Source organism: Cajanus cajan, chromosome 8, assembly GCF_000230855.2.
Source record: "Cajanus cajan strain Asha chromosome 8, NIPB_CcT2T_4, whole genome shotgun sequence".
Classification (NCBI taxonomy): domain Eukaryota; kingdom Viridiplantae; phylum Streptophyta; class Magnoliopsida; order Fabales; family Fabaceae; genus Cajanus; species Cajanus cajan.
Genome location: NC_138524.1, coordinates 53,814,785 through 53,830,549, shown reverse-complemented (window position 1 = coordinate 53,830,549; position 15,765 = coordinate 53,814,785). Strand labels below are relative to the sequence as shown.

The 15,765-nt window shown below is 40.3% G+C and overlaps 1 protein-coding gene across 3 annotated transcripts in view; it reads left to right on the top strand.

The window, feature by feature from the left end:
- Positions 1-15,765, top strand: part of LOC109813642 (glycoside hydrolase family 2 protein) — a 42,264-nt gene that overhangs the window by 12,920 nt on the left and 13,579 nt on the right. For all 3 annotated transcript variants that reach the window (XM_020377866.3, XM_029274427.2, XM_083062615.1), the window contains 6 exons: positions 602-755; positions 11,025-11,264; positions 11,498-11,644; positions 11,954-12,032; positions 12,489-12,672; positions 12,866-12,931. In XM_020377866.3, the coding sequence (XP_020233455.2) occupies positions 611-755; positions 11,025-11,264; positions 11,498-11,644; positions 11,954-12,032; positions 12,489-12,672; positions 12,866-12,931 (861 nt within the window). In that variant the 5' untranslated portion in view covers positions 602-610. The remainder of the gene's footprint in view (positions 1-601; positions 756-11,024; positions 11,265-11,497; positions 11,645-11,953; positions 12,033-12,488; positions 12,673-12,865; positions 12,932-15,765) is intronic.

Sequence of the window (15,765 nt, the reverse complement as noted above, 5' to 3'; positions counted from 1 at the left end):
TTTGAGTGCATGTGAAAAAGTGAAAGAGGTGAGGGAAGAAGAGAGTAATGTAAAAGTAGGGAGAATTAAAACTACCTATTGAAATAGGTGGGGAATTGGAGGAAGACAAAAGAGTGCATGTAAAAACTGAAAGAAATAAGGAAGGAGGTGTATGAAAAAGAAGAAGTAGTAAATTGAAAGTTGGAGGTGTAAAGTTTAAAATAAAATAAAACTATGAATATTTTAGGAATTTCTTTTTTTTTTTTTTAAATAAAGAGGTGTACTTATAAAAAAAGGTGTATATATCATAAGCCAAGATTTTGTGTAACCAATTTATTATGGTTTTATGTTTTTTTTGTGTGTTTCCCTAAAATTTGGGCCTCCATTGGTTGTAAGCCCATAGCACATTACCATTTTCTGCTGAAGAGTTTATTTCCTTTTCAGTAGGAGAAATGAAGTATTTTTATTTGTCAGTTTTATATTTCCGGTAGTTGCAACCCTAATTTCCTAGTAGTTCCTTAACAACCTTCAAGAAGCACTAAAATTGCAAAAATGTGTTGCTTCCATTAGTGATGTGATTTGCCTGACTGATCTATTAATCTTGTTTCATTCCTCATATTAGTGAATTGTGATGATGGCTTCATCTTCTTTGGTTGTTGTTGGCCCTCTCCACCATACTCCTCAGAACGGTTACAAAGTGTGGGAAGATCCTTCTTTCATCAAGTGGAGGAAAAGGGACCCTCATGTTACCTTGCATTGTCATGATTCTCTTGAAGGTCTCACCCACCAACTACTTTTTTCAGTTTTTGTTAACTGGGATTTTGTGCTAAAATGGGATTTCATTTCATGCTTTTGTGTTTATTAGATAGGTGGATTCACATTTGTATATTCTAAAAGTTCGTTCTTTTTAGAGGCTCTTTGAAATATGTTTTGGGTATATTCTAAAATAATTGTCTTTTTTTTTTTTAAATATTCTATTCATAAGAGTTTTTTGTTTCAATTTTATTGGGGATCGATAAATGGTTGTATTGGAAAAAATCCAAGTCCCACACCGACTAGAAATTAGGAAATTGAATAGTATTGTTAGAATAGCTTATTAGAGAAGCCTTTGTATTTATTTAATATTTCTTTTATATGTCTGGTGTGATGTCTTAGACTCCTAGGGTTTAGTATTTCTATGTACTCAATATGTTATATATAATGAAAATGAAAGAAGTGTGGGAAATACACACACTATTTTTCTCAAATCTTAATATTCAGGTTGGTATCAGAGCGGGTTCGATCCCGCTCTGTCGTTCGCCGTCGTCCGCCGCCGCTGTCCGCTGCCGGCCACCTCCGCCGGCCACCGTCCGCTGCCGCCACCGACGACCAAATTCTCCGGCGAACTTAGGGTTTGGTGCGCCTCTTTGAGCGCAACCCAACCCTGGTGGTTTTGAGCGCATCGAAGTCTCCACACGCTCCCACGCGCCGCTCCAACTGTCTGGTCCGTCATGCGCGTGTCTCTCACGCGTCGCCTTCTGGCCGCCGGAAGTCCACCGCGCCGCCATCGTTGTGCTCGCCCAAGTTGTCTGGGTCTGTTTCAGACCTCAGTATGTTGTTCCAGTTGTTCGTTTGAGTTGCGGTCATTGTTCATCTTCTCTTTGAGTTGCAGTCACTGTTCATCTTCTCCAGTTGTTCCAGTTGTTCCTTCTTCTTCGTATGGCATCTCCAGGTCAGGTTGAAGCTTTTGCAATGGTTTCTAGTCAAGGGAGAAGTGTTCGTCCTCAATGCTCATACTGCAAGAGGATAGGTCATATCCAAGAGAATTGTTATTCTCTTCATGGTTTTGCAAATCTGTCCAAGTCTAAGAAATTGGAAAAAACTGATAGAATGGTCCCTAAAGATGACTATCAGAAATATCTTCAATGGAAATCTATGAATCAAGCTCAATCTTTCTCTACCACTACTGTTTCTACCGCTTGTATTTCTCATTCAACTACAAATCAAAGTCCATGGATCCTTGATTCAGGAGCCTCTGATCACATAACTAGTAATAAGTCTATGTTTTCTACCATGTCTCCACTTAAATCCCCTCACCTTATTACCTTAGCAGATGGATCCAGAATTGCTTTCAAAGGAATTGGTCAAGTCTCTCTGTCTCCCTCACTACATTTAAACTCTGTGTTGTTTATTCCTAATTGTCCTTTCAACTTAATCTCTTTAAGTCAGTTAACCAAATCTTTAAATTGTTCAGTAACCTTTAATGTTGAATCTTTTGTTATTCAGGAACGTGGTACGGGTCAGAAGATTGGTGCAGGACATAAATCTAGTGGTCTCTACTATTTTGAAACACAACCACTTGTGTCTTGTGTTGCTGTTTTATCACCCAAGCTCTTGCATGATCGTTTGGGTCACCCAAGTCTATCCAAGCTGAAACTTTTGGTTCCTAATCTTAAAAATTTAGAAGAGTTAGGTTGTGAATCATGTCAATTAGGCAAACATGTTAGGTCGTCTTTTCCCAAGCGAACCGATAAAAGATGTAACTCAATTTTCACCACCATTCATTTTGATATTTGGGGTCCAAGTCGTGTAACATCTTTTGGTTTCAGATATTTTATAACATTTATTGATGAATTTTCTCGATGTACTTGGGTATATCTAATGAAAGATCGTTCTGAACTATTGTCTATTTTCATGTCTTTCTTTAATGAAATCAAAAACCAATTTGGGAGAATAATTAAAATTTTTAGAAGTGACAATGCAAAAGAGTATTTCTCTTCTGAATTATCCTATTTCCTATCCTCACAGGGTGTCTTACATCAGTCTACATGTCCACATACACCCCAACAAAATGGAATAGCAGAAAGAAAAAATAGGCACCTTGTGGAGACTGCACGCACCCTAATGCTCAATGCAAATGTTCCGGTACATCATTGGGGTGATGCAATCCTCACTTCTTGTTTTTTAATAAACAGAATGCCCTCTTCTTCCCTTGAAAATAAAATCCCTTACTCCATTATTTATCCTAAGGAACCCTTGTTTCATGTCTCACCTCGTGTCTTTGGGTGTACATGTTTTGTCCATAATGTCTCTCCTGGTTTGGATAAACTATCTGCTAGAGCCATTAAGTGTGTTTTCTTAGGCTATTCCCGTCTTCAGAAAGGGTATAGGTGTTACTCTCCAGAGACCAGAAAATTCTACATGTCTGCAGATGTCACCTTCTTTGAACAAACTCCTTTTTTCTCATGCACCACTCATGATTCTCTTTCAGTACAAGAGGTGCTGCCAGTTTGTTCTCATGTTTCCATTCCACCTCAAATTTCACTTCATAACCAAGAGGTTACTCAGTCTATTATTCCCGGAACTACTCCTATTCAAGCTACTCCACCTCCTCTTGTCACATATCAACGTCGTGCACGACAAATTGATCCAACATTACCTGAAGAGTCACCGGTTTCATGTCCTTCACCATCAGATGTCCCTGCTACGGATCCTGGTGAGGATAACTCAGGATGGCCCGTTGCTCTTCGAAAAGGTATTCGGTCTACTCGAAACCCTCATCCTATTTATAATTTTTTGAGTTATCATCACTTATCCCCCTTGTATTTCTCCTTTGTCTCTTCTATATCTCCTCTTACCATTCCTAAAAATGTTCATGAGGCTCTTGGTCATCCTGGATGGAGACAAGCAATGATTGTTGAAATGCAAGCTCTTGAGTATAGGGGTACATGGGAGCTAGTTCCACTTCCTCCTGGTAAACAACCAGTTGGTTGTAGATGGGTCTATGCCATTAAAGTTGGGCCTGATGGTACAGTTGATCGACTCAAAGCCCGATTGGTGGCCAAGGGATATACTCAAATTTATGGCCTAGATTATGGTGATACCTTTTCTCCTGTGGCCAAAATCCCTACAGTTCGTCTCTTCCTTGCTATGGCAGCTATTCGGCATTGGCCTCTCCACCAATTAGATATTAAAAATGCATTTCTTCATGGGGAGTTGGAGGAGGAAATTTACATGGAGCAACCTCCTGGGTTTGTTGCTCAGGGGGAGTCTGGTTTGGTTTGCAGATTGTGAAGATCCCTTTATGGTCTCAAACAATCTCCTTGGGCTTGGTTCGGAAAATTTAGTCATGTGGTGCAGAATTTTGGGTTGAAAGCAGATCATTCAGTGTTCTATTGTCACACTTCACCTGGGAGATGTGTTTATTTGATTGTTTATGTTGATGACATAGTGATTACAGGGAATGATACAACTACAATCTCTCAATTGAAGAAACATTTGTTTAGTCATTTTCAGACCAAAGACCTTGGGCATCTGAGATATTTTTTGGGTATTGAGGTTGCTCAATCAAAGGAAGGCATTGTGATTTCACAAAGAAAATATGCTATTGATATCTTGAAGGAAACTAGCATGTTGGATTGCAAGCCCATTGATAGTAAAGGAATTATATGTGAGAGATAAAAAGAGTAAGAGAGCGAGAGAGAGAGAGATGAGAGAAGATTTGCAATAGGCAAAGAATGTAATTGATTAACTGCAGAAAACAGAGTACAAGACAGGTTTTATAGAGCCAATTAAGATTGGTCTATAATAACCTAATTATCTATAATAACAGAATAATAACCTGATTATCTATAATAACAGAAAGATAACCTAATTATCTATAATAACCGAAAATAACAATAAAGGAGTAAAACTGTACTCCAATAGCCCCCCGCAAGCTCAAGTAGGATGAGGAGACTCAACTACTTGAAGCTTGGACCGAAATTCACAAAACCGCGTAGGTGAGAGAGCTTTGGTGAGCACATCAGCACACTGATCAATAGCTGGAACATGAACAACTTGAAGACACTTGGCAGCCACTTTCTCGCGAACAAAGAAAAGGTCTAATTCCATATGTTTGGTGCATGCATGAAGAACCGGGTTGTGAGCGAGAGCGACAGTGCTCAAGTTGTCACAGAAGATAATTGGAGTAGAATGAGTGACTTTAAGTTCAGATAGTAAAGTTTGTATCCAAGTGACTTCAGTTGTGGCAAGGGCAAGGCTTCTGTATTCTGCTTCAGTACTAGAGCGGGCAACTACAGTTTGCTTTTTGGACCACCAGGATACGAGATTTGGTCCAAGGAAGATGGAGGCGCCAGATGTAGAACGCCTGTCGTCAGGATCAGACGCCCAATGTGCATCACAATAGGCATGGATCGAGAGGGAGGAAGGAGAAGAAGCAGGTTGTAGACGGAGACCCCAAGATGTAGTGCCCTTTAGATACCTGAGAATTCTTTTGACAGCTGCCCAATGATGTGTAAGGGGATGGGACATGAATTGGCAGACTTTGTTTACAGAGAAGCTAATTTCGGGTCTTGTAATAGTAGCATATTGTAATGCACCTACAACTGAACGGTAGAGAGAAGCGTCCAAGAAATCTTCAGAGCCTACTTTTGATAGTTTGCTTCCAGAGATCATGGGAGAAGAAATAGGTTTTGAGCCTTCCATATCAGTACGATTCAATAGGTCACGAATGTACTTACTTTGAGTAAGAATGAGAGAACCATCAGGCTGAGACTTTACTTCAATGCCAAGAAAGAAATCAAGATCACCGAGATCTTTGAGGGAGAAGATTGAATGGAGTTGAGATACAAGCGTATGAAGAATTGAGGAATTATTGCCAGTGATTATAATGTCATCAACATACACCAGGATGTAGATGACATTATTGCCCTGAGAGTATATGAACAGTGATGGATCACATTTGCTGGCATAAAAGTTTAATTGCAGCAGAGTTGATTTGAGTTTGTCAAACCAGGCACGAGGTGCCTGTTTGAGCCCATAAATGGCCTTGTGAAGTTTACAGACGAGATTTTTATCAGAAGCTTCAAATCCAGGTGGCTGTTGCATGTAAACTTCTTCTTCAAGTGTTCCATTGAGGAAGGCGTTGTTAACATCGAGTTGTTGAATGGGCCAACGATGAGTGAGAGCAAGGGTGAGAATGAGTCTAACAGTAACGGGTTTGATGACAGGGGAGAAGGTTTCATGATAGTCAAAGCCAAATTGCTGATTAAATCCTTTGGCAACAAGGCGTGCCTTGTACTTTTGGACCGAACCATTAGGATTTTCTTTGACACGGAAAACCCACTTGCAGCCTATAGCAGTGCGATGCGGTGGAAGAGGAACAAGAGACCAGGTGTTATTGTGAAGGAGAGCATTGTATTCTGTTTGCATGGCAGCAGACCAGGTAGGATTAGATAAGGCTTGTTTGGTGGTTTTTGGTTCAACCTGGGTTAATAAAAGGGTGGGTTGGAGGCGTGGTTTAACTATACCATCTTTTGCTCTTGTGGTCATAGGGTGCACATTGTGAGGGTGAATAATAGGAGATGAGGAAGGTTCAAGGTTGGAGGATGTGGGAATGGATAAAGTGGAGGGAGAGGTGTGGGCAGCAGTGTTGGGGCTGTAAGAATCAGAGGTTAGGCTTGGTGAGGTTGTTGGTGGATTGGGAGAGGTGAGTCTGGTTGCATGAGTGGGTGTGGGAGTGGGATTTATAGTAAGAGGAACTGAAATAGGAAGTTGGGAGTCACTAGCCTTGGAAGAGGAGAAAAGATCCTTGTAGGGAAATTTAGTTTCATTAAACACTACATCTTTGGAGATGTAGAGACGTCCATCAGCAGCAAGGCATTTGTAACCTTTGTGAGAGGTAGAGTAACCAAGAAAAACGCATTCTTGGGATCGGAATTGAAGTTTGTGTTTGTTGTAGGGCCGAAGATGTGGGAAGCAGGAGCAACCAAAGATTCTAAGAGAGAGATAATCTGGTGGTTGATGGAAGAGCTTATGATAAGGGACAGCATTTTGAATAGATGAGGAGGGGAGTCTATTGATGAGATAAACGGCAGTGAGAAAGGCGTGATCCCAAAACTGCATAGGTAATTCAGCTTGAGCCATCAACGTGAGACCAAGTTCAACAATGTGTCTGTGTTTTCTTTCAGCAACTCCATTCTGATGGTGAGTGTGTGGACAGATTAGACGGTGTTGAATTCCAACTTCATTCAAATAAGTAGTGAAGGAACGATACTCACCACCCCAATCAGTTTGCAAGGCTTTGATTGGGTGGTGATATTGATTTTTAACCATAGCGTGAAATTGTTTGAAAACATTAAAGGTTTGAGCTTTAGACTTGAGAAGGTAGATCCATGTAAAGCGTGTGTGAGCATCGACAAAAGTTACATAGTATTGATATCCACAAGTTGACGTAACCGGAGCAGGTCCCCACAAATCGCTGTATACTAAATCAAAGGGTGTATTGTAAATAGTTCTGGACAGATTGGAAGGTAATCTGTGGGATTTACCAAGACAACAAGGAGTGCAGAAATTTGATTTATTATTGCTCACAAGTTGAATGTTGTAGTTCCGGGAAACATGTTTCATTACATCAACATTGGGATGTCCTAATCTAGAGTGCCAAGTGGCAAAGGAAACAGGGCTTGTTGCTGCAGTATTGACAGAAAAAATTCTGGCCAGTTGCTGTTGCTGGACAGATTGCGTACTGGGATTAGGAAGGAGTGCAGGGAACTTGTACAGGCCATCTGAACCAACCGAGCCTTGGAGAAGAACTTCATTAGTGTCTTGTGATTTGACCAAGCAAATGTGGGGGTGAAATTCAAAATATACAGAATTATCCTTGGAGAATTGGCTAACACTGATTAGATTTTTTGTGATGGATGGTACAAATAGAAGATTGTTTAGAGCAAATTGAAACTTAGGGTTGATTGGAGAATGAAAAGTGGTAACACCTGTGGAGTTAATGTGAAGCCCTTGTCCATTGCCAACATGGATTTGATCGGGTCCTTCAAAAGGAGTGAATTGATGAATATTTTGAGAAACATTGGTAACATGATTTGATGCCCCAGAATCCGGATACCAATTGTTGTTGCTGGAAGAGGAGGATGATGCAATCATGGCTTGAGGTTGTGGCTGGGTGGAGGTGAATTGGACTTGAGGAGTAAATTGAGGTCTAGGTCCAAGAATTCCATGCTGATAAGGAGAAGACAAGGTAGGTTGATTGTTGTACCATGCGCCTGGGTTTGTATGTTGGTTGTTGGAGGGGTACGCGGGTGCTTCAAGGGGTGAGGATGGGACATAGGTTTCATCAAAACGATAATAGCAAGCAGAGGCAACATGTCCATACCTGTGGCAGACTTGACATTGGTACCCAGCGAATCTGCCTCGACCACGTCCTGCCCAATTGGAGAAACGACCACCACGAGAATTGGTACGACCCCCTCGACGATGAGAAGGGCCAGATTGATTGTTTTGATGAGTAAGGTGTGCTTGTGGGTTTGTGGCAGATGGGTCAGGTTCAGTGACGGCAGTGGTGACATTAATGGAGGCAGCGGCTTTCTTCTTGAATTTGTCAAGACGGGATTCATGGCCAAGGAGCAAGGTCTCGACTTCATCAATGGTTAGAAGGTCAAAACGGCTACTAATTAGAGACACGGTGGATTCGTATTCTTCGGGAAGACCTTCAAGAATTATATCAAGATGTTCCTTTGGAGAAACTGAGTCGCCTATGGCTGTGAGGGCATCAACTAGGGTTTGAATTCGAAGCACATATTCAGAGATGGACAGATTGTCAAGGGTGGTGCTGCGAAGTTCATTGCGCAATTGGCGGGCTTTGGCATTCATATGAGAGTGGAAGTAGGTGTGAATTTTGTCCCAAAGCTGGAAGGAGGACTTGCAACCAATGACTCGTGTAAGCATGTCTTTAGACATGGAGGACTGTAACCAAGATAGTAGCAATTGATCTTGCTGTTCCCAGGCAAGATAGGATTCAGAGATGTGACCAGCATCTCGGTCAGCAAGAGTTGCAAATTTTTGAGGAATTTGGGGGTTGACAAGATAATGGTGAAGACGGTGACCTTTGATGACGGGTTCAACCTGTTGACACCAAAGAAGATAGTTCTTGGTGTCAAGCTTTTCGGAGATGGTGTGAGAGAAGGTGAGAGACGGATGGGAGTTAGAGGGAGGATTCTTGGGTGGGACGGTGTTGACTGGGTTGGCATGAATTGGTGGAGGAGGCGGTGGTGGTGGGGAAGAATTCATTGTAGAGGCAGATTCAGCCATGGAAAGGTTTTGGACGAGCGCGAACGAAGAGAAGAAGGGGATCAAGAAGCTCTATGATACCATAAAGGAATTATATGTGAGAGATAAAAAGAGTAAGAGAGTGAGAGAGAGAGATGAGAGAAGATTTGCAATAGGCAAAGAATGTAATTGATTAACTGTAGAAAACAGAGTACAAGACAGGTTTTATAGAGCCAATTAAGATTGGTCTATAATAACCTAATTATCTATAATAACAGAATAATAACCTGATTATCTATAATAACAGAAAGATAACCTAATTATCTATAATAACCGAAAATAACAATAAAGGAGTAAAACTGTACTCCAATAGATAGTCCTATGGATCCTAACCAAAAGTTGATGGCTGATCAAGGTGAACCGTTCACAGACCCAGAGAGATATAGAAGATTGGTTGGGAAGCTTATTTATCTCACAATCACAAGACCTGATCTTTCTTTTGCAGTAGGGATTGTTAGTCAATTCATGCAGGCCCCTCATATTGATCATTGGAATGCTGTTTTACGTATCCTTAGATATATCAAAAAGGCACCAGGACAAGGATTATTGTATGAGGACAAAGGAGACAGCCAAATTTCTGGCTATTGTGATGCTGATTGGGCTGGTTGTCCTATAGACCGACGCTCTACTACTGGCTACTGTGTGTTCCTAGGTGGAAATCTCATATCTTGGAAGAGTAAGAAGCAAAATGTTGTTGCTCGATCCAGTGCTGAGGCTGAATATCGTGCTATGGCCTTAATTACTTGTGAACTTATGTGGATTAAGCAACTTCTTCAGGAGTTAAAGTTTTGTGAAGGTCATCCAATGAAGTTGTATTGTGATAATCAAGCTGCACTCCACATTGCCTCCAATCCAGTATTTCATGAGAGAACTAAACATATAGAAGTTGACTGTCATTTTGTTAGAGAGAAGTTGCTATCTAAGGAAATTGTTACCAAATTTGTCACATCCAATGAACAACTTGCAGATGTTATGACTAAGTCATTGAGGGGGCCTCGCATTCAGTTTTTATGTTCCAAGCTTGGTGCATACAACCTATATGCTCCAGCTTGAGGGGGAGTGTTAGAATAGCTTATTAGAGAAGCCTTTGTATTTATTTAATATTTCTTTTATATGTCTGGTGTGATGTCTTAGACTCCTAGGGTTTAGTATTTCTATGTACTCAATATGTTATATATAATGAAAATGAAAGAAGTGTGGGAAATACACACACTATTTTTCTCAAATCTTAATATTTAAGTAGTATATAAGTGGAAAGCAACCCTCACCTTACAAGCCGGTTTTGTAAGGTTGAGTTAGGCTTAATCCGCTATTCTAAGATGGTATCAGAGCTATCATAGATTCTTAAAAATGGGCCACCTACCATTCATTAATACATGCGCCATAGGCATGAGGGGGTGTATTGAGAAAAAAAAAAAAAACTCAAGTCCCGCCAATCCTAGATCATTAAAACGGGCTACCCACCATTTATCCACGTACGAAGCCCAATAGTGCTGGACGTGAGGGGGTGTATTGGGAAAAACCCAAGTCCCACATCGACTAGAGATTAGGCAATTGAATAGTATATAAGTGGAAAGCAACCCTCACCTTACAAGCCGGTTTTGTAGGGTTGAGTTAGGCTTAATCCGCTATTCTAAGAGAAACATGTCAGCTGAATGAAAGATTCAAGAAAAACTGTTGGTAAATGTTTGCAACATGTGAACTGGATGAAATGATTAAAGAAAATGAAGTGTGGATGTATAATACTGGTCTCTTATAAGTGTTTATAAACTTAACCAATGGTCCATTGCACAGGAAATAAGTCCAAATTAGTGACTTTAGTTTTTGAGATTGATGATTACTGAGAAAGAATTGTAAAATAAGTGTATGAGCTAATATGATTTTGGATTTCCTTAAATTTGATCACGTTATAAGTTCTAACTAATATTTTGTGATATGTGTAGGATCTCTTAAATATTGGTATCAGCGCAACAAAGTGGATTTTTTGGCTTCCCAGTCTGCTGTTTGGAATGATGATGCTGTTCAGGGGTCTCTTGATTGTGCTGCATTTTGGGTCAAAGAATTGCCTTTTGTTAAGTCCTTGTCTGGATATTGGAAATTTTTCGTTGCTGACAGTCCCAACAATGTCCCTACTAATTTTTATGGAAGCGAGTTTCAGGATTCAGAGTGGAAAACTTTGCCTGGTAAGTGCTTTTGTTTAAGTGGATATATTTTTTTCTATGCAATAGGTAATTTTTTCCTCACTGTCTACTTTAGTTTTGTCACCATGTTCTCTAAAATTTGCTTTGCTAGAGTTTGTTGTTGTGTTGAAATGCTGTGATTTTCTTTGTATTTGAATTGATTTTGGTCATTTTATGTTCTCAGTTAGTAATGATATTTTTATCAATTTTTAATTATTTTCTTCTAAATTGGACAGTTCCTTCAAATTGGCAATTACATGGATTTGACTGTCCTATATATTCAAACGTGGTGTATCCATTTCCACTAGATCCTCCTTTTGTTCCAGTGGAAAATCCTACAGGCTGTTACAGAACATACTTCCAGATTCCTAAAGAATGGGAGGGTATGACTTACTCAATTTCTTAACAATGTTACTTTTTTTCTCTTTTCTTGATCAAAATGCTCTATGAAGGAATTCGGTTTTGTCATTCCTTTGTTTTCATTCGGTTCTGTATTTGTACTTCAAATGTAATTATTATGCATTTCACAATGAGTTTGATGGAACACACACACACACTGTTCTCTTTTCCCTTTATCTGTAATCCTATTTTGAGGAAATGTTGGTTGGTTTTAAGTCCCTGTAAGTGCTTTCTTTATTTTAGTTTAAAATACTTACTTCTATCTCTATGGAACATTGATTGGTTTTTGGTAGGTAGAAGAATTTTGTTGCATTTTGAAGCAGTTGATTCTGCCTTTTGTGCATGGATAAATGGGCATCCTGTAGGATATAGGTATCTATCTCTCTCTTCTCTCTCTAGTATGCAGACCTCACGCTCTTAAACATTACTACATACTTGCTGGTTAGTATTTTTCTTTTGTATTTTCAACTCAAGTAAATATAATTGGGGGACCACATAAAGAAAGTAGATGAGAAAATGTTCGCAGTAATGCAAAATTGGGTTGTGAAATAGATGATAAGTCGGTAACTTTGGTCTATACAATGAAGAAAATACCGTTGCTGTTGTTTAATCATTCAAGGTTATTTACCATCTTGTCACTTCTAGTGTAAGTCCCGCACCAAACATAGCAGAGATCAGTGTGGTAATGCTAAAATGAAAGGGCTTATGTTAGTTTATTTTGGTAGATATGGCATGAAGTGTCTTATTACATAATATTTATGAAGAAAAAATATAACATGAATCAAGGTTTCATGTTAATCGACTCTTGGTTCTATTTTGCAATGACAGCCAAGATAGTAGACTACCTGCAGAGTTTGAAATCACTGATTTTTGTCATCCATGTGGTTCAGACCTTAAGAATGTTTTAGCAGTTCAAGTGTTTAGATGGAGTGATGGTTCTTACCTTGAAGACCAGGATCAATGGAGGTTATCTGGCATCCACCGTGATGTTCTTCTTATGGCAAAGCCAGAGGTTAGTTTTCTCAAAATTTCTCCTTACTTGTGCTTTGTATTGTTTATGAGAAGCATTCTTATTAGAGTCAGTCAGTGCATATCATAAATGGTCAAAAAGTAAGTCAGTAATTTTACATATGATAATTGAAGTGTGATTTGTCACTTTTTTACCCTGCTTGATGCTAATATCTTTCAAAATATTTGGTATGTAGGTATTTATTACTGACTATTTTTTCAAATCAAACCTCGCAGAAGATTTTTCTTATGCAGAGATACTGGTAAGCATAAATATTTTGTTTAGTTATGCTCATTTTTTTAATGTCATTATTCTATTATTATGTATCTGTTGCCGGTCTTGCTTGAGTATTATTTTACCTAAATCCAATTATTTTTAAGTCTCTTCTGTTTTGTTGTTTTGATATTGTAAATATTAGAGAAGAGACTAGAATAATAAATACTTTTATTATTCTTGTACTAATATTGTATATTTTCTGTTTTCTGTTAGTATTGCCAACTCATCAAGTTGGTTAGGTTTGTTAGCTCTATATATGTAACTGATATCCTTCAGATACTACTACTGTTATTTTACCTGATCATAATACAAAAACTTTCTCTCTCTTAATTCTCTATCTCTCATCAATTCTCTATCTCTCATATGGTATCATCGTGGGCTCGGTGAGATCCTGATTCCTCGTCTGGTTGATTGCTTCGTGTGGCTTGCTTCGTGCGCCCCCTGCTTTGCGCGATTCTGCTCTTCGCGCCTGAGATTTTTTGTTGAGATCCTGATTCCTCGTCTAGTTGATTGCTTCGTGTGGCTTGCTTCGTGCGCCCCCTGCTTTGTGCGATTCTGCTCTTCGCGCCTGAGATTCTTTGCGCGATTCTGCTCTTCGCGCCCGAGATCTTGATTCTTCGTGTGGCTTGTCTCCTGCGCCCTTTTCTGTGCGACTCTGTTCTCCGCGCGCTAATTCTGTTCGTCGTGTTTGGTTCCTCTGTGATTCTCTTCCAACCTTGCTCCAATGGCCTCCGCTTCCGCAACGTCCAACAATTCTGTTTCCCACACCTTCTCCCAATCCGTCACATGTAAACTGGATGAAAGAAATTTTATGACCTGGCAGCAACAAGTTACCGCTGTCATCCGTGCACATGATCTTGAACGCTTTGTCGTCAACCCCAAAATTCCCTTGAAGTTTCTTACTGCTGAGGATCGTGATGCCAATGCTGTCAATCCTGAATATGCTGCCTGGGACCGCAAAGATTCGCTGTTGTTTTCTTGGCTTCTTGCAACCCTATCTGAATCCATCCAAGCTCGTGTTGTCTCGTGCCGTCATTCCTACCAGATTTGGGATTTGGTGTTTCAGCATTTTCAGTCCCTCACCAAAATCAAAGCCACGCAATTACGACTAGAGCTTCGCACCATCAAGAAAGGAACAAGATCGTGTTCCGACTACCTCCTTCGCATTAGCACCATTGTTGAGACCCTTGCCTCTATTGGCAGTCCCATTTCCCCTCGTGAACATGCTGAGTGCATTCTTGGGGGTCTTCCACCAGAATATGATTCCCTAATTTCCACAGTCACTGCATTTGTCAGTCGTGATGATCATTTTTCCCCTGCTGAACTCGAGAACATGATTCTTGCTCAGGAAGCAAGACTGGAACAAGCAAAGGTTGCTGCTATCCAAGAACCCCTATCCATTAACCTTGCTCAAGCCACTTCTGTTCCAACTGGTGTCCCTAATGTCAATTTGGCTTTTCAGCCGTCTCAGATGACAAACCCTCAGCCTAACCCTGTTTAGAATTTTTCGCCTCAACCTCAAGCTGGCTTCAATAATCATGGAGGTCGTGGTCGTGGATCTCGTGGAGGAAGAAATCGTGGGTCTGCTGTTCAATGTCAGATTTGTCACAAACGTGGACATGAAGCCTCCACGTGTTATCAGCTTTCCCATAGTCTAACCTTGGGTGGTTTTTGGTTACCCTTTCATTCATTGTTTACTCCTTACCCCACCTATGGCCCCAATTCTCAACATGGGTATGTGTCTCAGCACCCTGGCTCTGCTGCTGTTCCTTATCATGGAACTGTTAACATGCTTGGACATTCTGGTCCAGCCTCGTGGTCTCCCTATTCCTTGGGTGGCTCCTTTCCTGGTTCTGTTTTTCAACCTCCTGGGTTCACCTATCCTGCAGCAACAGTCAACCCACCAATTCATCCACGTACTGCATCTGCATCTGCTGCTCAACATGTTGCTCCTACACTAAACACTGCCACTGCATGGATTCCGGATTCTGGTGCCTCCCATCATGCCACTCCGGACCCTCAGTATCTCCTGCAAAGTGCTCAATTCACTGGTGCCGAGCACATTGCAATGGCCAATGGCCAAGGTACATCCATTACCTCAATAGGTTCTAATATGTTTCGGTCCCCCATGCATCCCTCCACAATTTTGTCTCTCAAAGACCTATTACTTGTTCCCTCTTTGACCAAAAATCTTATAAGTGTTTCAAAATTTGCCAAAGACAACAATGTCTACTTCGTTTTCTATCCTCATTCCTGTTTTGTCAAATCACAGGATTTGAACGAGACTCTTCTTGAAGGGACACTTGGTGAAGATGGTCTCTATCACTTTCATCCGCATCTGGCGACGAAGACCTATTCCAATACTAATATTGAGCAGCATTTAGTTTTTCCTAAATCTGACCCTTGTATTTTCTTTTCTGAAAAATGTAATTCTGTTGTTCCCAATACATATAAACAGTGGCACTTACGATTAGGGCATCCTCACCATGATTCCCTAACTAAAGCTCTACAAACTTGTAATATTCGTCTTCCTATAGTAAATAAAATTTCTGATTTTTGTGACTCATGTTGTATTGCAAAGTCTCACAGGCTTCCCTCTCAACCTTCCACTACGATTTATTCCAAACCACTTGAACTTGTTTTTCTAGATGTTTGGGGACCAGCATCTTTAGAATCTAGCTGTGGTTATTTGTATTTCCTAACGTGTGTTGACGCGTGCACCAAATACGTGTGGATTTATCTTCTTCGTAGAAAATCAGACGTGTTCTCCAACTTTCAGAATTTTAAAGCCCAGGCTGAGAAACAGTTCCAACTGCCTCT